This window comes from Neoarius graeffei, chromosome 27 (assembly GCF_027579695.1).
Source record: "Neoarius graeffei isolate fNeoGra1 chromosome 27, fNeoGra1.pri, whole genome shotgun sequence".
NCBI classification, from domain to species: domain Eukaryota; kingdom Metazoa; phylum Chordata; class Actinopteri; order Siluriformes; family Ariidae; genus Neoarius; species Neoarius graeffei.
Window position 1 is genome coordinate 30,804,381 of NC_083595.1, and position 22,711 is coordinate 30,827,091.

The following is a 22,711-nucleotide window of genomic DNA, read 5'->3' on the forward strand; positions in this document are numbered from 1 at the left end:
AACCATTCACACTCACGGTCAATTTAGAGCCACCAATAAGCCTAACCTGCATGTCTGTGGGGGAAACCAGAGGAAACCCATGCAGACATGGGGAGAACATGCAAACTCCGCACAGAAAGACTCCCATTGGCTTCGAGCCCAGAACCTTCTTGCTACGAGCCGACAGCACTAACCAGGACACCACTGTGCCGCCACTTTGTTTTGGTATAAAAAAGAAAAGGAAATGTGCTGCAAGTTTTATTGAACATTTGACAGAACCAAGCACAGTTCTTCAGGAGCCTTTGTCACACTTACCTCCAATTTTTGCAGCAAAATCACAGCAGACTTCATTAAGTTTATTTATAAAATAAATATCTATAAAATTGGCGGCATGGTGGTGTAGTGGTTAGCGCTGTCACTTCACAGCAAGAAGGTCTGGGTTCAAGCCCCGTGGCCGGCGAGGGCCTTTCTGTGCGGAGTTTGCATGTTCTCCCCATGTCTGCATGGGTTTCCTCCGGGTGCTCCGGTTTCCCCCACAGTCCAAAGACATGCAGGTTAGGTTAACTGGTGACTCTAAATTGACCGTAGGTGTGAATGTGAGTGTGAATGGTTGTCTGTGTCTATGTGTCAGCCCTGTGATGACCTGGCGACTTGTCCAGGGTGTACCCCGCCTTTCGCCCGTAGTCAGCTGGGATAGGCTCCAGCTTGCCTGCGACCCTGTAGAACAGGATAAAGCGGCTACAGATAATGAGATGAGAGAGATGAGAGATCTATAAAATTCAAAATTTGTACTGAAAATATAATCTAAGACACTTGTACAGTACTGTACAATACATAAGAGTATATTGTGTTCAGGCGGCATGGTGGTGTAGTGGTTAGCGCTGTCGCCTCACAGCAAGAAGGTCCGGGTTCGAGCCCCGTGGCCAACGAGGGCCTTTCTGTGCGGAGTTTGCATGTTCTCCCCGTGTCCGTGTGGGTTTCCTCCGGGTGCTCCGGTTTCCCCCACAGTCCAAAGACATGCAGGTTAGGTTAACTGGTGACTCTAAATTGACCGTAGGTGTGAATGCGAGTGTGAATTGTTGTCTGTGTCTATGTGTCAGCCCTGTGATGACCTGGTGACTTGTCCAGGGTGTACCCCGCCTTTCACCCGTAGTCAGCTGGGATAGACTCCAGCTTGCCTGCGACCCTGTAGAACAGGATAAAGCGGCTAGAGATAATGAGATGAGATGAGATATTGTGTTCATGAAATCGGCCTATAACACCTGATAGACTGTTATTCACCCTGTGTGTCTTTGAGAGAGAGAGAGAGCTGCCAAAAATCCTCCAACATTTATAATGTGTTAAAATCTTCGTCTGTCAAATGACTGATCATTTTTGGTCTTTATTATTATTTTGGTATTTTTGGAAAAGATTCTCCCTACACCATGTCGTCAGTATCTGAGCCTTGTGTTGAGATAAACGCTAAGGGATAAGTAGGGGCTTGGCGTGTCCATTAGGGGGCGCTGTCTGAAAGGATCTGAACAGTCTCTCCTACCTTGTTACACATTACACAAACAGACTTGTCATTCTCTCCATGTCAGGCATACAAATGTTCATTGTAAGGGTGCCAATAATTTTGAAACCAGTCAATGCTGTGTACTCCCAGTGTTAAAGGAAATCAGCAATATTAATGGCTGGTTAAATAATTGGTCACCTGTAGATGAAAATTCACTTTAATGCACCACTGGGTCATTTTAAAATTCACACACAACGTAGCTTTCCAACATCGTTCCTTCCTTTTCCTTCTGTAGACTCACAGAGTTATTGTGCTTCAGTCGTGTGCATAAGGTCATATGCTACAAGGTTGATGGTTATTGGAGCAAGGACGGATAGTGGTGCTCTGTTCTAAACAATAATTTCCTGAGTGCCAATGCTGCAGAATTGACCCTGTTCATTAATCAAATTTAATTGAAAAACAAATCAAGTGTGTAATTTTAATATAATTTGTTGTGCAGCTCTACACTAACACACACCGATTAGCCACAACATTAAAACCACTGACAAGTGACGTGAATAACACTGATTATTATACATACAGGACACTTTTTCGATGGAATAAAAACGTGTTCTAATCCCTTCTAGCGGGTTTCGTTCATTTGGTTTGATAGCATGCAATAGTACTAGCGTATTGCTTATCCTACGTGTATTACGTCACTCTACCCAATGGAGAATGAGCGTCGAATATGATTTACGATATAGCATGGTTGTTAAGACAATATGACCTCACAAGTCAGAGCTGGTGTGAATATCCAATGGGAAAGTTTTCTGCGGCGCATGCGCGGAAGCATTTCTTTGTTCGTGCCTGCAGTAAACTGTCACAGTGAATTGAAAATGCCATAAGATATGTATTACACGTAAAACTTCTGCATTGGATATTGGTAAGTTACCCCCGTTCTTAACTGTTTGCAAACTCTATAATTGTTCCAATGAATGTGTATGTATAATAATAATAATAATAATAATGGCTTTTTTTGTGGTGTATCAGATATATTCCATTCAGCAAGCATGATATTGAATTCGTCTTCCACTAAAAATTTTCCACAGTACTGTAAATTTCTCATAAATGCTAATGTTAGCTACATTCGTCTTTGACTCGTTCAATATCATGCTAGCTGAATGGAATATATCTGATATACAGTACCGTACCACTCAGGGCCAACCAATAGTATTTAAATATTATACATACAGGACATATTTTCCATGGAATAAAAACATGTATTCTATTCCCTTCTAGTGGGTTTACTGATGCCATACAATATTGTTATCATATCACTTATCCTCCATGTATTACACCACTCTCCTCAATGGAGAATAAGTGTAAAATATTGTTATAATATTGCATGTTGTCAAGACAACATGATGTCACACTTCGGAGCTCATGCGAAGATCCATTGACAAAACTTTTCTGCTGTGTATTCGCACAGTCATTTCTTTGTCAGCCAGGAAAGAGAGAAGACGGGGCTAATCCAGTGCTAGGCTTAAGCACTTAATAAATAAACTGAAACTAAAGACGTGTTGAACACCCGAAAGGCTACCAAAACTTCATTATATATTCTTCACGCATATTTACAAGAGAAAAACATACCAACAGACATAAAAAAACTGGAAAAGAGACACACTGGAGATGTAAAACTTCCGCACTAGCAAGTGACTGTTAGTCTGGTTAACACCAGACCATATCACAAGTGAAATATGGTCTGGAATCCGCCTACTGAATTTCTCGTAGGGGAGGTGTGGTTTACGATTGTCAACGGCCATTTATTGGACGTTGCGAATGTCTATCATTTGGCGTATACGTAGCCCATGGCCAATCATGGCAGTTGTACCCGGTGACGTAGTTAGAGCGACGAAGAAGACGAAGAGGACTGTAACGCCAAACGCTGTTCTTTTTTTAAAACAAACTTTCGCTCTAAACTATTCAGAACAGTGTCTAAAGCTTGATTGAAAGTTTGGTTCGTATCACTCGCCGCTATGTTAAATGTGATCCGTAAACAGTCCCAAATAAACTACAAGCTTCCGTTTGTCGAGTAGTATGCGTCACCGTCTTTCCACCCCTCCCCACTCTCTGATTGGCTCCCTAACTCAGGCGAGCCTTTAGACCATAGTTTCCATGCTGTCTTTTCAGATCGGAACGATTGTGCAAAGCAGCATGGGATTTCCCAGGCTAAGTGACTGTGACAGTTTGTACACAAACATGGCTGCGAGGTTTGCTTCATTAAAAGTGGAATGTTTAAAGACACCCTGAACACCCAAAAAGCTACTGAAACCTCACTGGATATTCTCCACGCATATTTACAAGAGAAAAACAGACCAACGGACTTCGAAAAACTGGAAAAGAGAGCAATAGCGGAAATATTGTCAAAGTTCTACTTGGAGGTGAGGAAAAGTGACGGAGACTTTTACAAGAGGACTTCACTCATGGACTTCACTCAGCAAAGCCCTTTTGTTTTGAACAACTGCAATGTTACAATTAACTACGACCAAAAGTAACTTTGAACTTGAACTGTCTACCTGGATATAGCTTGTATATAAGTTGGGTTGTTGTTCAGGCTTTTTGGACTTGGACCATTTTTATTGTTAGAACTTTGACTTTGTACATTGGATTAACAGAACATTGAATTACATTCAATCAGAATCAGCATTCAATATTGGTAAGTTACCCCCCTCTTAACTTTTTGTAAAATCTATAATTGTTCCATCAACTGTGTATGTATAATAATAATAATAATAATAATAATAATAATAATAATAATAATAATAATAATAATATTGGCTGGTTTTTTCGTGGTCTATCAGGTATATTCCATTCAGCTACTCGTCTTTGACTCATTCAACATCATGGTAGCTGAATGGAATATATCTGATATACCACTCAACACCAGCCAATATTATTTAATTATTATACATACAGGACACTTTTTCAATGGAATAAAAGTGAACCAGTGACAGGGTTATGGGTGTTGCAGAAAGGCATCAGCACTAACTTTTTCAGCAGTTTGTGCTACAGTCGCTCTTCTGTGGGATTGGACCACATGGGCTAGTCTTTGTGCCCCATGAGAATCAATGAGCCTTTGACACCCATGACCCTGTCGCTGGTTCATTGGTTGTCCTTCCTTGGACCACTTTTGGTAGGTACTAACTACTGCATACCAGGAACACCCCACAAGATGTGCCATTTTGGAGATGTTCAGACCCAGTCATCTCGCCATCACAATTTGGCCCTTGTCAAAGTCACTCAGATCCTTACACTTGCCTATTTTTCCTGCTTCCAATACCTCAACTTCAAGAGCTGATTGTTCTCTTGCTGCCTAATATATCCCACCCCTTGACAGGCGCCACTGTAATGAGATAACCAATGTTATTCACTTCACCTGTCAGTGTTTTTAATATTATAGGTGATTGGTGTAATGTGCTGGTCACTTATTTTTAAATATTCTGTGTTATCTGCTTCTGTTTTATCCCATGTCTGTTTTACCTCTGCTGTGTCTCCCCTGCTTTGACTCGAATCCTGCCAATGGTGATCTGTGGTGCATCTTCCTTCCTCCCCAGTGACATTATGGCCTTCACTTTACTCCACATGTTGGTCCACAGTGGCTCTGTCTCCCAGGCCACATGCATCATCATCAGATCTCCGATGTCGGTGTCCAGGGTGATCAGGAAAGTGTAAGTCTTATTGCCTGAGAGTTCCTTTACTCTGAGAGATGGAGATGGTGTAAAGGGACACATTTGATTAATCTGGAATTTTATGCTTATGTTTCATTGAATTACTGCAGTCTGACTGAAGGATCAGTTTGATGAAAAACCTACAGTTTTCTGTTTCAAACCAAATTTATTTAGTTTAGATTATTTATTTAGGTTTGTTTCTACAGTGCTAAACTAGAGGATATACACGTACAGTACTGTGCAAAAGTCTTAGGTACCCTATTTTTTTCATACCAACTTTGTTATAGATTTCTATTTTATGACTTCTACATTATCGAGTCAGTACAAAAAACATTTTAGAGTCCAAACGTTCGTTTTCCAGCACAAAATTAAATGTTACAGGAAAAAAAAGTCTGTATCTGAGCAGCATATTACATAAGAGAGCACTTTCTCATCTCATTATCTGTAGCCGCTTTATCCTGTTCTACAGGGTCGCAGGCAAGCTGGAGCCTATCCCAGCTGACTACGGGCGAAAGGCGGGGTACACCCTGGACAAGTCGCCAGGTCATCACAGGGCTGACACATAGACACAGACAACCATTCACACTCACATTCACACCTACGGTCAATTTAGAGTCACTAGTTAACCTAACCTGCATGTCTTTGGATGCAGGGGATGCATGTCTGTGGGGGAAACCGGAGCACCTGGAGGAAACCCACGCAGACACGGGGAGAACATGCAAACTCTGCACAGAAAGACCCTCGTCGGCCACGGGGCTCGAACCTGGACCTTCTTGCTGTGAGGCGACAGCGCTAACCACTACACCACCGTACCACCCCAGAGAGCACTTTTCAGATTAAAAAACAAAACATAATGAAGGCTACTGGGTTTTGGTGCAAAATGAAGAAGTGAGTGTGACAGTCAAAGAGTCCAGAAGAACTGTGGCTGGTTCTGCAAGATGCTCAGTAAAACCTACAGCTCATTTCCTTATAAAACTGCACTCACTGTACCTGAGACTATTATTATTATTATCTCATCTCATCTCATTATCTCTAGCCGCTTTATCCTGTTCTACAGGGTCGCAGGCAAGCTGGAGCCTATCCCAGCTGACTACGGGCGAAAGGCGGGGTACACCCTGGACAAGTCGTCAGGTCATCACAGGGCTATTATTATTATTATTATTATTATTATTATTATTCATCTCATCTCATCTCATTATCTCTAGCCGCTTTATCCTTCTACAGGGTCGCAGGCAAGCTGGAGCCTATCCCAGCTGACTACGGGCGAAAGGCGGGGTACACCCTGGACAAGTCGCCAGGTCATCACAGGGCTATTATTATTATTATTATTATTATTATTTAAAGCAAAGGGTCGTCTCACACCAAATATTGACTTTGTTTAATTTATTATGGCTTACTGCTTACTGTTTATAGTCTTTTTTTTAATGTTGAAACTTTTCATTTCATTATTTTTAAGTAATTTTTTATCTACAGCATTTCTTTACTTGTGTCTAAACCTTTTGCACAGGACTGTAAACTTCTCATAAATCCCAATGTTAGCTACAGTGGATATAAAAAGTCTACACACCCCATAAAAATGATAGGTTTTTCTGATGTAAAAAACAGAGACCACGATAAATAATTTCAAAATGTTTCGCACCTTTAATGTGACCTATAACCTGTACAATTCAACTGAAAAACAAACAAATCTGTTGGGGGGGGGGGGGGGGGGGGGACATTAAAAAAAAGAAGGTACAATAAACTGGTTGTATAAGTGTGCACACCCTTAAATTAATACTTTGTTGAAGCACCTTTTGATTTAATTACAGCATTCAGTCTTTTTGGGTTCACACCTGCCATCAATTAAAATGAAACTGATTAACCCCAAATAAAGTTCAGACATTTACTCAGTTGTATCCTCCAGCAAAAGCCAGCGTTCACAGATAGCTTACAAAGCAGCAAAGGGATCTCATTGTTGAAAGGTATCAGTCAGGAGAAGGGTACAAAAACATTTCCACAGCATTAGATATACCATGGAGCACAGTGAAGACAGTCATCAAGAAGTGGAGAAAATATGGGACAACGGTGACATTACCGAGAACTGGACGTCCCTCCAAAATTGATGAAAAGACGAGACGAAAACTGGTCAGGGAGGCTGACAAGAGGCCTACAGCAACACTGAAGGAGCTGCAGGAATTTCTGGCAAGTACTGGTTGTGTACTACATGTGACAACAATCTCCCGTATTCTCCATATGTCTGGATTATGAGGTAGGGTCAAAGAAAAACATCCAGGCCCGGCTAAATTTTGCAAAAAAAAAAAAACATCAGCTTTCCCAAAAGCATGTGGGAAAATGTATTCTGGTCTGATGAAACCAAGGTTGAACTTTTTGGCCACAATTCCAAAAAGTATGTTTGGCGCAAAAACAACACTGCGCATCACCAAAAGAACCCCACACCCACGGTGAAGCATGGTGGTGGCAGCATCATGTTTTGGGGTTCTTTTTCTTCAGCTGGAACAGGGGCTTTAGTCAAGGTGGAGGGAATTACGAACAGTTCTAAATACCAGTCAATTTTGGCCCAAAACCTTCAGGTGTCTGCTAGAAAGCTGAAGATGAAGAGGAATTTCATCTTTCAGCACGACAATGACCCCAAAAAAGTTTTGGAACGGCTCAGCCAGAGCCCAGACCTAAATCCAAATGAAAATCTGTGGGGTGACCTGAAGAGGGCTGTGCACAAGAGATGCCCTCACAATCTGACAGATTTAGAGCACTTTTGCAAGGAAGAGTGGGCAAATATTGCCAAGTCTAGATGTGGCAGGCTGATAGACTCTGACCCAAAAAGACCGAATGCTGTAATTAAATCAAAAGGTGCTTCAACAAAGTTTTAGTTTAAGGGTGTGTACATTTATGCAACCAGCTTATTGTGCATTTTTTATTTTTTATGTTTTTCCCCCTAACAGATTTGTTTGTTTTTAAATTGAATTGTACAGGTTATAGGTCACATTAAAAGTGGGAAAAGTTTTGAAATTATTTATCGTGGTCTCCGTTTTTTTACATCAGAAAAACCTATCATTTTAATGGGGTATGTACACTTTTTATATCCACTGTACATTAACCTTGTAGCTCCAGTGCAAAGCTAAAGAACAAACTTCGAGCACCAAACAAGGGAGTAAAAGGGCAATTACATGCATTTTATTTTCAGACATACTGTTCTTTTAACTCCATTTGCTTTGATCTAAAGCACTAGCCATGGCCCAAAACTGTGATGACGTCTGTTAAGTCGAACATTCCTGATATACAGTACAAACAGTGTGTGACACAACCGGTATGTACATTAGTTATGATCATCACTTACATAAAAGTTACATAAGCAGGCTTGTAAGAAATATAGGCTTTATGGCTGAAATAAATTGTCTATAAGTTGGACAGGAACTTACAGGGTGATTGGGAGGGTTTCGCTCTCTTCATGAGTGCCGGTGAGTTTGATGGTGAGAGACGGATCAATCTTTTCGTACTGTGTAGAGAGCTGGATCCTGAACTGAAAGTGGTACACTGCAGATGAATGAAAAAGCAAGATGTTAGTGATAACACAGTACATTAACAGTATTTAGGAGAAGCTCTTATCCAGAGCAAAATACAACATTCCCAGAGCAGCCTGGGGGTTAGGTGCCTTGCTCAAGGGCACTCCAGCCAGTCCAGGGAATTGAACCAATGACCATTTGGTCCTAAAGCTACTTCTCTAACCGTTAAGCCAGCTGTTACACAGCAACAACAAAAACAAAACAAAACATGGAATTGTTCATTTTGTGATAGAAACATGAAATTTGGCACACTAGCTCAAGTTGATGTATATAATAATTCTAGATATGGGGGAACTTGATTCATTGTGGTTGCAAGAACAGGTGTTCAGGTCGATGTAACTGTATGAAGACTAATCTTCAGTGTACATTGTTATGCTTCTGTGGCAGGGATTGTAATCAGTAATGACGAGAGGTATTTTTTTCAATGTTTTGATATCACATGATCATATAAATCCATATTAACATCTAAAACTTTGAACTGCAAAAATGTTCTTCTGGCAGCATTTTTATTTACTTAATACTGCATCCCTATGGTGTAGTGGTTCGCACTGTTGCCTCACAGCAAGAAGGTTCTGGGTTCCAGCCCAGCGGCCAACAAGGGCCTTTCTGTGTGGAGTTTGCATGTTCTCCCCGTGTCCGCGTGGGTTTCCTCCGGGTGCTCCGGTTTCCCCTACAGTCCAAAGACATGCAGGTTAGGCTAATTGGTGGCTCTAAATTGACTGTAGGTGTGAATGAGAGTGTGAATGGTTGTTTGTGTCTATGTGTCAGCCCTGTGATGACCTGGCCAGGGTGTACCCCGCTTCTCGCCCATAGTCAGCTGGGATAGGCTCCAGCTTGCCCGTGACCCTGCATAGGATAAGTGGTTATGGATAATGGATGGATGGATATATCCCTATGTCATGTGACTAATCATGTGATATTTTTGAGAACAAGAGATTCTCTGTTTGTGAGGTAGACATTCAATCAGTGTGTCATTTTTTGTAAGCAATCTTATACCTTGAAAACAAAAGAAAATTTGTTTAGCCTCATATTCATGTTGGGTCGATTTTGCACATGCGTATTCCAGGGTTTAGAAGCCGAATTTGAAATGCCCCCATATATATATTGGTTGTTGACTTTAACCCTAACCTTCCGGATATTGGTAAGATTTTGTGGAACAATCTCAGCTTTTTGCATTCCTCTACTTTAATGCAAGAAGTATTTCCGGAGGGTAGTATTATTTCGGCTTTTAGAAGGCCGAAAAATTCTAAGGATATTCTGGCGCCTTCTAAACTCAAGCGTGGTGACACAGAAGTCAATAATCAAGGGCGTGAACAAGGTTGCTTTAGGTGTAGCAAAAAATGCGATTTATGTAATAACTTTTTCGCAGAGTCAAATTTTTTTGTCAGCTCCGTAACCGGAAGGAAATACAAAATTCGCCAACATCTTTCTTGTACTTCCCGCAATACAGTATATTTAGCGACTTGCCGTAAATGTAATCTCCAATATGTTGGCTCTTGTACTACGGAGTTTAAAGTACGTTTTCGTAACCATAAACCTAGTATGAAAAACAACAAAAAAACATGTGAAGTAGCCAAACATTTTAATCAGTCTCCCCATAATTTGAATGATTTTGAATTCATTTGTATACATAGAAACAATAGTTAACGCTGCTCAAGATAGTTTAGACAACGTGCTTCTAAGGTGGGGTTTACATTAGACCGTATCAGCGGATCATCAGATTAACGTTTTTAAAACGATTAGTGTGCACACAGCAACGCCAATACACGATTCGCGTGCACACAGCAACACCAATACACGGATACGCTCGGCTCCACAGGCATCCTGCGCTCCAAATCACTCCGCCCTGAACAGCGAGTGCCCTCTGGAGGGTGCGCACTCCGGCCCTGCGCAGCTCACAGAGCGTGCGAGTGAAGTGCACAAGCAGTGATTCGGGACTGAGCCGCTGTGTGTGTGATCTCAGTGCATATCGGGCATGCGCGTCACTTACCACTTGCAAGTGAAAGGATGGCAAGCCTAAAGACAATCATAACTACACAATGGGCAGTATTTGCATCAGTATTTGCAGTATTTTCATACTTTTATACTCTTTAATGAAAGGTGATACAAGGCGGAAGTCCGCGCTGTTTATCAGCAGTCACGTCACATGACCAACGCCAGCGAATCAGGAAGGTGGATGTCACAGTGACGTTGTCCAATGACGACGCCAGCTAGAGCTCAGCACAGCGTATCCGCGTATTCTCAATGTTTACACAGCACCGGACCAGACACGATCTGGATTGAATACGTGGACCCTGGCGGATTCCCGTTTCCCGGCGTTTCCAGGCGTTTTAATGTAAACGGACAGTGCATCCGCGAAGAAAACGAGACAGATACGGTCTAATGTAAACTTGGCCTAAATAGGGAAGCGTACTGGATGTCGCAATTGTTTACTTTAGCCCCTTATGGGTTAAACAAGTGAAAAGAATATAAATCTAAAAATCGCTTTCTTTTTAATAAATTTTAATAATATTGAATTATTAAATTGTGTAATTAATAGTTTATTTTTTCTTTGTCTTTTATTTTTAAGTGTATAGAATTCACAAATTTGTATATATAAGACCACGCCCATAGCACCATGTTGTTTTTTTGACACTGAAGAAGGCTGAAGGCCGAAACGTTTGTCGAGAATAAATTTTTAATAATGTTCAAAAGTTGGGTGTCAGAGTGAAACTTTTCTATTCTACATTATATATATATATATATATATATATATATATATATATATATATATATATATATACAGTGGTGCTTGAAAGTTTGTGAACCCTTTAGAATTTTCTATATTTCTGCATAAATCTGACCTAAAACATCATCAGATTTTCACACAAGCGAAAAGTAGATAAAGAGAACCCAGTTAAACAAATGAGACAAAAATATTATACTTGGTCATTTATTTATTGAGGAAAATGATCCAATATTACATATCTGTGAGTGGCAAAAGTATGTGAACCTCTAGGATTAGCAGTTAATTTGAAGGTGAAATTAGAGTCAGGTGTTTTCAATCAATGGGATGACAATCAGGTGTGAGTGGGCACCCTGTTTTATTTAAAGAACAGGGATCTATCAAAGTCTGAGCTTCACAACACATGTTTGTGGAAGTGTATCATGGCACGAACAAAGGAGATTTCTGAGGACCTCAGAAAAAGCGTTGTTGATGCTCATCAGGCTGGAAAAGGTTACAAAACCATCTCTAAAGAGTTTGGACTCCACCAATCCACAGTCAGACAGGTTGTGTACAAATGGAGGAAATTCAAGACCATTGTTACCCTCCCCAGGAGTGGTCAACCAACAAAGATCACTCCAAGAGCAAGGTGTGTAATAGTCGGTGAGGTCACAAAGGACCCCAGGGCAACTTCTAAGCAACTGAAGGCCTCTCTCACATTGGCTAATGTTAATGTTCATGAGTCCACCATCAGGAGAACACTGAACAACAATGGTGTGCATGGCAGGGTTGCAAGGAGAAAGCCACTGCTGTCCAAAAAGAACATTGCTGCTCGTCTGCAGTTTGCTAAAGATCATGTGGACAAGCCAGAAGGCTATTGGAAAAATGTTCTGTGGACAGATGAGACCAAAATAGAACTTTTTGGTTTAAATGAGAAGCGTTATGTTTGGAGAAAGGAAAACACTGCATTCCAGCATAAGAACCTTATCCCATCTGTGAAACATGGTGGTGGTAGTATCATGGTTTGGGCCTGTTTTGCTGCATCTGGGCCAGAACGGCTTGCCATCATTGATGGAACAATGAATTCTGAATTATACCAGCGAATTCTAAAGGAAAATGTCAGGACATCTGTCCATGAACTGAATCTCAAGAGAAGGTGGGTCAAGCAGCAAGACAACGACCCCAAGCACACAAGTTGTTCTACCAAAGAATGGCTAAAGAAGAATAAAGTTAATGTTTTGGAATGGCCAAGTCAAAGTTCTGACCTTAATCCAATGGAAATGTTGTGGAAGGACCTGAAGCGAGCAGTTCATGTGAGGAAACTCACCAACATCTCAGAGTTGAAGGTGTTCTATACGGAGGAATGGGCTAAAATTCCTCCAAGCCGGCGTGCAGGACTGATCAACAGTTACCGCAAACGTTTAGTTGCAGTTATTGCTGCACAAGGGGGTCACACCAGATACTGAAAGCAAAGGTTCACATACTTTTGCCACTCACAGATATGTAATATTGGATCATTTTCCTCAATAAATAAATGACCAAGTATAATATTTTTTGTCTCATTTGTTTAACTGGGTTCTCTTTATCTACTTTTAGGACTTGTGCGAAAATCTGATGATGTTTTAGGTCAGATTTATGCAGAAATATAGAAAATTCTAAACGGTTCACAAACTTTCAAGCACCAATGTGTATATATATATATATATATATATATATATATATATATATATATATATATATATATATATAAAATCAGCTTGAGCTAGTGTGCCAAATTTCATGCTTCTATCACAAAGTGAACAATTTCTCACCTTAACAGCCCGACTAATGGCTTCCCCCCATTTAACACCATCATCGTTTCATGCACCAAGTGGAAATTCGCTTAATGATTTCTATTAAACTTCTGTGTTGAATGTTTTACTTGACTTTAAGAATGAGTTTAAAATATTCACTTATTCATGAAGCATTAATTGTGCTGTTATGTCTTAATGAAATATTCAAAACTTTTATCTTGATAACAGTTAATGCTCTACATGTAGGTGATTCTCCTACAGACAGACTTAATTGCAGGGTCATTAAAGGTCCATCTCCACAGTTTATCACCACAATGTAATGTAGCGAAGCTCAGAGACTTATTACCTGGCCACTTATTCGTTTACATTCATTTCTCAGAATCCAGAATTTATGATTACAGTTTGTTTTTCTCACATCAGAGCAGAAAGAGCACACCTATTAGCAGCAAGTAAACCCATCCATGCACATTTATCAGACTGTTTTATCCAAAATAACTTACAGGTGAGGCAGAACCCAGTCCAAGCCCAGGAAAAAGCAGTTAAGGTCAAGGCCCATAGATTTGACCTCAACCTTCCAGACACTAGCACTAAGCTACAAGAGGTGATGATTTAAAACATTTACCCTGTTACAACAGGCTTACATTTGTATGGCATAAGCGAGCGGGTTTTGAGGTACAGCTTCTTGCTGGTGCTTGTGCGGACCTTCTTGATGTCGTAGCCGAGAGTGTTACAACGGTTTTTACGGCAGTCCAGACAGACACCCTTGTTAAATGCTGTGTTGTCTCTGCACTTGTAGGCCATGATCTGTTTGTCTTTGTTCAGCAGAGAGTCAATGAAAAGGTGCACAGCTCGCTCGTGGGCACACTTCACCGTCTGCTTGAAGCCTGCGCACAGACAGACAGGAATAAAATGGGAATAAGGAACTGGTCTTACCTACAGATCTTATTACTCGATGTTTGTCATCACATAGTCTTTCGAGGTTTTAATGCTCACTTATTCAGTGCACTGATGACACAACAATGTTCCTGAAAATGTGATAAAAGTCCAGCTGCTGTTTCTGCACTGGAATTGCCTTCACCCTGTTTTCATTCCCTCACTGCCTGATCGAGACAGCCTGTCCAACACATGACTCGCTGCACATTTCTCTTTGATTAGATATCTTAAGCCGGTTGTCCAGCTCATGCATTTCACATAAAGGCGTCTTTGACAGCCTGCAAGCATGAACTCAGCAGGGTGGACAGCACCATGCTGCATCTGGGATTATTAAGATTTGTGCCTGACAGCTTCTTTTATGCTTGTGAACTTTTTATCCGAGTAAGTTGTCAAATCTTCCTTTTTCATCAGACGAACATGTTGGGAATTCATGGTGTTTCGTTTTAACATGCCAATTTCCTCCAAATCATTAAACTTTAATATAACTCTTCACAAGGCTCTTTTTCACTAAACTATCAATTCAGTCTCTCCACCAATATTCACAAACCCACCCTTTAATCCCTTCCTCTTACTCATCCCGCTCTTTCCCTCTCTCACACTATTGATACTTACCCATAAGGCCATACTGAGACAGATGTGCATACAGGTTTTGAACGTGCAGGTGGCACCCGGGCTGAAAGGATCCTCCATTCGGGTAAAAGTCATAGTGGGCGACGGGTTGTTTGATGCCCACACTGAGCCCCATGTGCTGCTGAGTAAATGTGTGAATGGCATCCACAAACCTGGCATCATCTGGGGAGAGTCTGTCTGTAGAGGACATGCTTTCAAACAGTGGGCCTGCAGGGTCCAGGCCTACACACACACACACACACACACACACACACATTTACCGTATTTAGCACATGCCCTCCAGCTGTACTTGGTTCCTACACTATTTTACAGGAATTTTGTAGGTTGGTCTATAATGCAGCTCAGAAGAGACCTTATTTCATTCCCATGCTGGCAAAATGCACCTTGTCCTTTTCTATCTGACATATAAACGGGCGTATACCTGGCACTCCTAAACGTAGTTTTCAAGGCCAGAAGTCAAAATCCTTCCAGAAACTGACATATCATTTTTATTTATTGTGTAAATTATGTTCTTCATTCCACACTATGCATGAATCACAACCATCATTTATTCATTGGGGCATGGAGCTTTATTTCAGCACTTTCTCATTAAATACTGTCCATCCATCCATCCATCCATCCATCCATCCATCCATTATCTGTAGCCACTTATCCTGTGCAGGGTCATGGGCAAGCCGGATCCTATCCCAGCTGACTATGGGCGAGAGGCGGGGTACACCCTGGACAAGTCGCCAGGTCATCACAGGGCTGACACACAGAGACAAACAACCATTCACACTCACATTCACACCTACAGTCAATTTAGAGCCACCAATTAGCCTAACCTGCATGTCTTTGGACTGTGGGGGAAACCGGAGCACCTGGAGGGAACCCACGGGGAGAACATGCAAACTCCACACAGAAAGGCCCTGTTGGCCACTGGGCTCAAACCCAGAACCCTCTTGCTGTGAGGTGACAGTGCTAACCACTACACCACCGTGCTGCACCATTAAATACTGTATATTATGCAAATTGTTTGTCTCGGTGTGTAAGGTTAAATGGTAAGTAAAGAAGTGAGTCATATTTAGTCGTATTTGGGGATAAATTTGTATATTTATATCTTTAAAATTTATATCTGAAATTTATTTATTTATTTAAAGTGGACTGCTCTCTATTTCCTGACAGGAAAATGGTGGCTTAAACCCTGTCAAGAGATTTTGTTACTTATCATCTGTATGCATCTCATTAACTGGTGTGGTATTGCATTAAGGAGACATGTGATGTGTGTGTGTGTGTGTGTGTGTGTGTGTGTGTGTGTGTGTGTGTGCCAGTTGTAGGGAGTTTAAAGTGTGACTCAGTGGATTTTTACATGGTTTAGCATACTTCACATTCCCACACACAGAGCACTGAATAAAGTAAATAATGCAGTGAGTAATATTCTGTGCCACGTGTCAGTTTTCTGGTGTGTGTGTGTGTGTGTGTGTGTGTGTAACAGTTTAATCATTATTCCAACAATTGCCTTTTTCCTTGTCCAGCACTGTTGCCAGGTCAGGGTCCATGTGGACCCGACTGATCCGCACGTCATTTTAATTGGAGTATAGTTTTACACCAGATGACCTTCCTGCCACAACCCTCCCATTTCTGGGCTCGAGAAACAACCATTCACACACACGGGCAATGTCGAGTAGCCAGTTAGACTAACCATATGTCTGTGGGGGAAACCGGAGCAAACTCACGGAGAACATGCAAACCACACAGAAAGGCCCCCATCAGCCACTGGGCTCGAACCCAGGACCTTCTTGCTGTGCAGCAACAGTGCTAACCACTACACCACCAACAAATTAAACCAAATAAATAAGCGATATCAAATTTGTAAAACGTCTCATTCATAGCCAACATTGCTGGGTTTCACATGACATCACATCCGCCTCATTAGTTATTCAAAACTTTAGCTGGTGGTCTACCAAAGCTCAGTTGACAAAGCGTTTGTACGGAGAAGGTGCATTGCTCGCATGAAAAATGCCTTTTGCTTGCGTTGTTTTAGGTTGTTCGAATCGATCAAACCGTGAAACTGATAAAAGTTTCTTCAGGGTTCCCCGTGAACTAATAAGAAAATGGTGAACGAACACAGGATTTCACAAAAAGGCATTGAGAAAGGTGGCTTTTGAACCTCTCACTGAAATTGAAGGGAGCCGAGTCGAAGCATGCTTGAGTTTGCAAATTACATTTTCACCTCAAATCAAAGTTGTAATTTTTTCCAGAAATGTTCATTGCTGCAGTTAGGTTTGATCACTCATGTTCTGTAGCTAAAAACTGTTAACTGCAGTATCTTTTAATAATTTGCATGATTGGTAGATTTAAGCCTTTTTTCAGTCAAATATCTGCTAACTTAATTTAAATAATCAAGAGTCATCAGGAGACGACGTATCCCCCTGGCCCCCACAGGAAACCCCACTCCAAATTTTCCTAATTTGAATTGGTTGCCATGGAAATACAGAAAAAAAATCACAGAAATCCCAAAATGTCAAAAGGCACAACTTCTCTAGTCACTTAACATAACTGTGAGGTTTCGTGAAAAAAATTCCTGATAGTTTTTGAGTTATGCTCTGGAAACTAAAATGCTTACAGACAAACAGACGGACAGAGTGATAGCTATCTGCCCCCACATTTATATGCTGGGGAGATAAAAAAAAGCATAGTCCTGGTTTATTTGCAAACTATGTTATGATCATTTAAGTTGAAGCTCCTTGAACAAGCTACAACTCATCTCAAATGTCTTTTACTGTACCTTCAAAAGGTTCTGGAAGTTGTAAAGCCTTCATAGTCATATATTAATCTATTTTCTCTCACCAGTGATTCTTCCCAGAATCCTCCCTGATGCAGCTAAGTTCCTTCCAGCGAATCCTGCTACGTGAGCACCCAGACTGTAGCCGATAAGATGGACCTTACTAACAGGAAACTGTGTGACATCCTGGAAATGACAGATACGTATGTAAGCTTATGGTAGCATTCTTATATGATTTAATACAGAGGTGTTCAGAGAAAGTCAGTATATGTTTGTGGTGTATTCTTTAAAATGTACCAGTACTGGTCATGCTTACAACATTAATTGTGCTTTATGTACAACCCTGATTCCAAAAAAGTTGGGACAAAGTAGAAATTGTAAATAAAAACGGAATGCAGTGATGTGGAAGTTTCAAAATTCCATATCTTATTCAGAATAGAACATAGATGACATATCAAATGTTTAAACTGAGAAAATGTATCATTTAAAGAGAAATTAGGTGATTTTTAAATTTCATGACAACAACACATCTCAAAAAAGTTGGGACAAGGCCATGTTTACCACTGTGAGACATCCCCTTTTCTCTTTACAACAGTCTGTAAACGTCTGGGGACTGACGAGACAAGTTGCTCAAGTTTAGGGATAGGAATGTTAACCCATTCTTGTCTAATGTAGGATTCTAGTTGCTCAACTGTCTTAGGTCTTTTTTGTCGTATCTTCCATTTTATGATGCGCCAAATGTTTTCTATGGGTGAAAGATCTGGACTGCAGGCTGGCCAATTCAGTACCCGGACCCTTCTTCTACGCAGCCATGATGCTGTAATTGATGCAGTATGTGGTTTGGCATTGTCATGTTGGAAAATGCAAGGTCTTCCCTGAAAGAGACGTCGTCTGGATGGGAGCATATGTTGCTCTAGAACCTGGATATACCTTTCAGCATTGATGGTGTCTTTCCAGATGTGTAAGCTGCCCATGCCACACACACTAATGCAACCCCATACCATCAGAGATGCAGGCTTCTGAACTGAGCGCTGATAACAACTTGGGTCGTCCTTCTCCTCTTTAGTCCGAATGACACGGCGTCCCTGATTTCCATAAAGAACTTCAAATTTTGATTCGTCTGACCACAGAACAGTTTTCCACTTTGCCACAGTCCATTTTAAATGAGCCTTGGCCCAGAGAAGACATCTGCACTTCTGGATCATGTTTAGATACGGCTTCTTCTTTGAACTATCGAGTTTTAGCTGGCAACGGCGGATGGCACGGTGAATTGTGTTCACAGATAATGTTCTCTGGAAATATTCCTGAGCCCATTTTGTGATTTCCAATACAGAAGCATGCCTGTATGTGATGCAGTGCCGTCTAAGGGCCCGAAGATCACAGGCACCCAGTATGGTTTTCCGGCCTTGACCCTTACGCACAGAGATTCTTCCAGATTCTCTGAATCTTTTGATGATATTATGCACTGTAGATGATGATATGTTCAAACTCTTTGCAATTTTACACTGTCGAACTCCTTTCTGATATTGCTCCACTATTCGTCGGCGCAGAATTAGGGGGATTGGTGATCCTCTTCCCATCTTTACTTCTGAGAGCCGCTGCCACTCCAAGATGCTCTTTTTATACCCAGTCATGTTAATGACCTATTGCCAATTGACCTAATGAGTTGCAATTTGGTCCTCCAGCTGTTCCTTTTTTGTACCTTTAACTTTTCCAGCCTCTTATTGCCCCGTCCCAACTTTTTTGAGATGTGTTGCTGTCATGAAATTTCAAATGAGCCAATATTTGGCATGAAATTCCAAAATGTCTCACTTTCGACATTTGATATGTTGTCTATGTTCTATTGTGAATACAATATCAGTTTTTGAGATTTGTAAATTATTGCATTCCGTTTTTATTTACAATTTGTACTTTGTCCCAACTTTTTTTGGAATCGGGGTTGTATTACTTATAGACAAAAGACGCACATGCTCAGTCCAAAAAAAACCCACTGTAAAAGCACTTTTGTGGACAGTTTTATTCCTTGAATTACCCGCGGAGGCAGAACCACGGGGAGCAGCCATTGCCGGCCGGAAGTGGTGTACAGTCATTGATTCCGGGTTATCGGGTGCGAGTAAACAAGTAGTGTTCTGTGGGTCAAGATTCCCAGTTCCCAGTCAAGTAACTTCAGAACACGTTGAATAATTATAGATCTAATACTTGTAATAGATCTTTATGGCACATATCTATTATTTCATGGCATTATGTGCAAGTAGATTTGGTTGTACTTTGAGGTCGAGAGCTTCACCGGTGAAGATCGACAGGTTTAGAATGAGTAGGCCATGTATTGAGAGAAATATCATCGCAAGTTTTTTTTATCATACAAGCATGATAAACATATTGACAGAAACTTTATAATTTACACTTTCCTGTGTGCCCACTGTCAAATAATATTATAGTTTTTAAATGACCTAAATTAGATGAAACATAAAACATAAAACTTGTCACCTTACTCAGTCACACCGCAGCGTGCACTTCTGCATTCACAAAACAAAAGGGCTTTGCTGAGTGAAGTCTACAGGTGAAGTCCTCTTGTAAAAGTCTCCGTCACTTTTCCTAGCCTCTAAGTAGAACTTTATATTTCCACGATTGTTCTCTTTTCCAGTTTTTCGATGTCTGTTGGTCTGTTTTTCTCTTGTAAATATGCGTGAAGCAGTGGCGGTTCTAGACCAAAATTACTAGGGGGGCCAAGGTGGGGCCAGTGTTTTTTCAGGGGGGCACATACACTACCGTTCAAAAGTTTGGGGTCACTTTGAAATGTCCTTATTTTTGAAAGAAAAGCACTGTTCTTTTCAATGAAGATCACTTTAAACTAATCAGAAATCCACTCTATACATTGCTAATGTGGTAAATGACTATTCTAGCTGCAAATGTCTGGTTTTTGGTGCAATATCTCCATAGGTGTATAGAGGCCCATTTCCAGCAACTATCACTCCAGTGTTCTAATGGTACAATGTGTTTGCTCATTGCCTCAGAAGGCTAATGGATGATTAGAAAACCCTTGTACAATCATGTTAGCACAGCTGAAAACAGTTGAGCTCTTTAGAGAAGCTATAAAACTGACCTTCCTTTGAGCAGATTGAGTTTCTGGAGCATCACATTTGTGGGGTCGATTAAATGCTCAAAATGGCCAGAAAAATGTCTTGACTATATTTTCTATTCATTTTACAACTTATGATGGTAAATAAAAGTGTGACTTTTCATGGAAAACACAAAATTGTCTGGGTGACCCCAAACTTTTGAACGGTAGTGTATAATGACAAAACATGGCAATATTTAAGCATTCAAAATGTTTTGTTTAGTTTATTTAAAACCAAAACAAAATACATTGAGCATAAATACAATGAGATAAACATTGTCTCAATAGCCTAAACATAAAATACATTGTGCTCAATAAACCTTAAAACCATGTTTCTCTTTTTTGTAAAATAAGATTTCTATTTTTGCATACAATGAACCTTTTATCTGTAGAGACACTTTTTAAATTCACAGCATGAATGAATTTTCTTTTTCACAGCATGAGACTTGAATGTACAATCACTATCTTTATCCAAATCACACTGTCATCATCTCAGTGTGATTTTTCACACTGAAATTCAGATCAATTTTCCTTACCTTCGCCTCTTTGCAGTAGCCTAGTCCTTGCAGGGCTGCAGCTGTTATCTCTCACGTCCGAAGTTTACAATTCGTGCTGCTGCTGGTCTTTCTGCTGCAGGTAACAGTGTGCGTGTAGCGCTTTAAGGAGTCCGTGTAGAACACGCTGTCATGTCAGTTCCGATCTTCGAGCCAGCGCACGTCGAAATTAATAAATCTTATTATCTGTTCAGCACAGGGGCCACAACAGGGGCCAGGAGCAATTTTACAGGGGCACTGGCCCCCCCTGGCCCCCGTTTAAAACCGCCTATCGCGTGAAGAATATCCAGTGAAGTTTTGGTAGCCTTTTGGGTCTTCAGCGCGTCTTTCTCTTTCAAAATTCTCTTTAAATCTTCTGCTTTTAATGAAGCAAACCTTGCGGCTATATTTGTGTACAAACTGTCAGTCACTCACTAATGTGGAAGTTTTACATCTCTGACATGTCTCTTTTCCAGTTTTTCGATGTTAGTTGGTGTGTTTTTCACTCTTTCGGTTTTGATTGGTTTCTTTTTCGCGGTGGGAATGCCCACTGTAAACAGGATAAAATCTGTCTGAATCCCATTAGGGATTAGGGAATATAGGGATATATTTGGGCTATTTGGAGTTAAAACTTGTTGCGAGATGGCACGCGGATTTTATGTGCTTCGGATGAGTCATTTTATGATTCGGGACAGTGATTCGGTTCAATCTTGAGAACTGCGATACTGATGATGAATGGTGCCTTTTTTATATTTATTTATTTATTTATTTACACTACCGTTCAAAAGTTTGGGTCACTTTGAAATGTCCTTATTTTTGAAAGAAAAGCACTGTTCTTTTCAATGAAGATCACTTTAAACTAATCAGAAATCCACTCTATACATTGCTAATGTGGTAAATGACTATTCTAGCTGCAAATGTCTGGTTTTTGGTGCAATATCTCCATAGGTGTATAGAGGCCCATTTCCAGCAACTATCACTCCAGTGTTCTAATGGTACAATGTGTTTGCTCATTGCCTCAGAAGGCTAATGGATGATTAGAAAACCCTTGTACAATCATGTTAGCACAGCTGAAAACAGTTGAGCTCTTTAGAGAAGCTATAAAACTGACCTTCCTTTGAGCAGATTGAGTTTCTGGAGCATCACATTTGTGGGGTCGATTAAATGCTCAAAATGGCCAGAAAAATGTCTTGACTATATTTTCTATTCATTTTACAACTTGTGGTGGTAAATAAAAGTGTGACTTTTCATGGAAAACACAAAATTGTCTGGGTGACCCCAAACTTTTGAACGGTAGTGTATTTATTTATTTGACTCGATCCAGCCAAAGATCAGCTCAAGAAAGTGTAAATATTTCTTATGAGCAGATCGGTTAATAATGTGTTATCTTAGACTGGTGTTTGCAACATGGGGTCAGTGACCAGTCCACTGCAGCTCAGACAATCGGACAAACCAACAACTGTGCATCACTACCGGTGCTGGAACAGCCCACGAA

The 22,711-nt window shown here is 40.7% G+C and overlaps 1 protein-coding gene across 1 annotated transcript in view; it reads right to left on the minus strand.

Annotated features, from left to right (window-relative positions):
• The window catches only part of lipca (lipase, hepatic a), a 34,935-nt gene that overhangs the window by 2,180 nt on the left and 10,044 nt on the right, over nucleotides 1-22,711 (minus strand). The window contains exons 4-8 of the mRNA XM_060911727.1: nucleotides 17,631-17,751; nucleotides 14,784-15,023; nucleotides 13,880-14,122; nucleotides 8,598-8,712; nucleotides 4,994-5,212 (exon numbers count right to left, since the gene is read on the minus strand). Of these exons, the coding sequence (XP_060767710.1) occupies nucleotides 4,994-5,212; nucleotides 8,598-8,712; nucleotides 13,880-14,122; nucleotides 14,784-15,023; nucleotides 17,631-17,751 (938 nt within the window). The remainder of the gene's footprint in view (nucleotides 1-4,993; nucleotides 5,213-8,597; nucleotides 8,713-13,879; nucleotides 14,123-14,783; nucleotides 15,024-17,630; nucleotides 17,752-22,711) is intronic.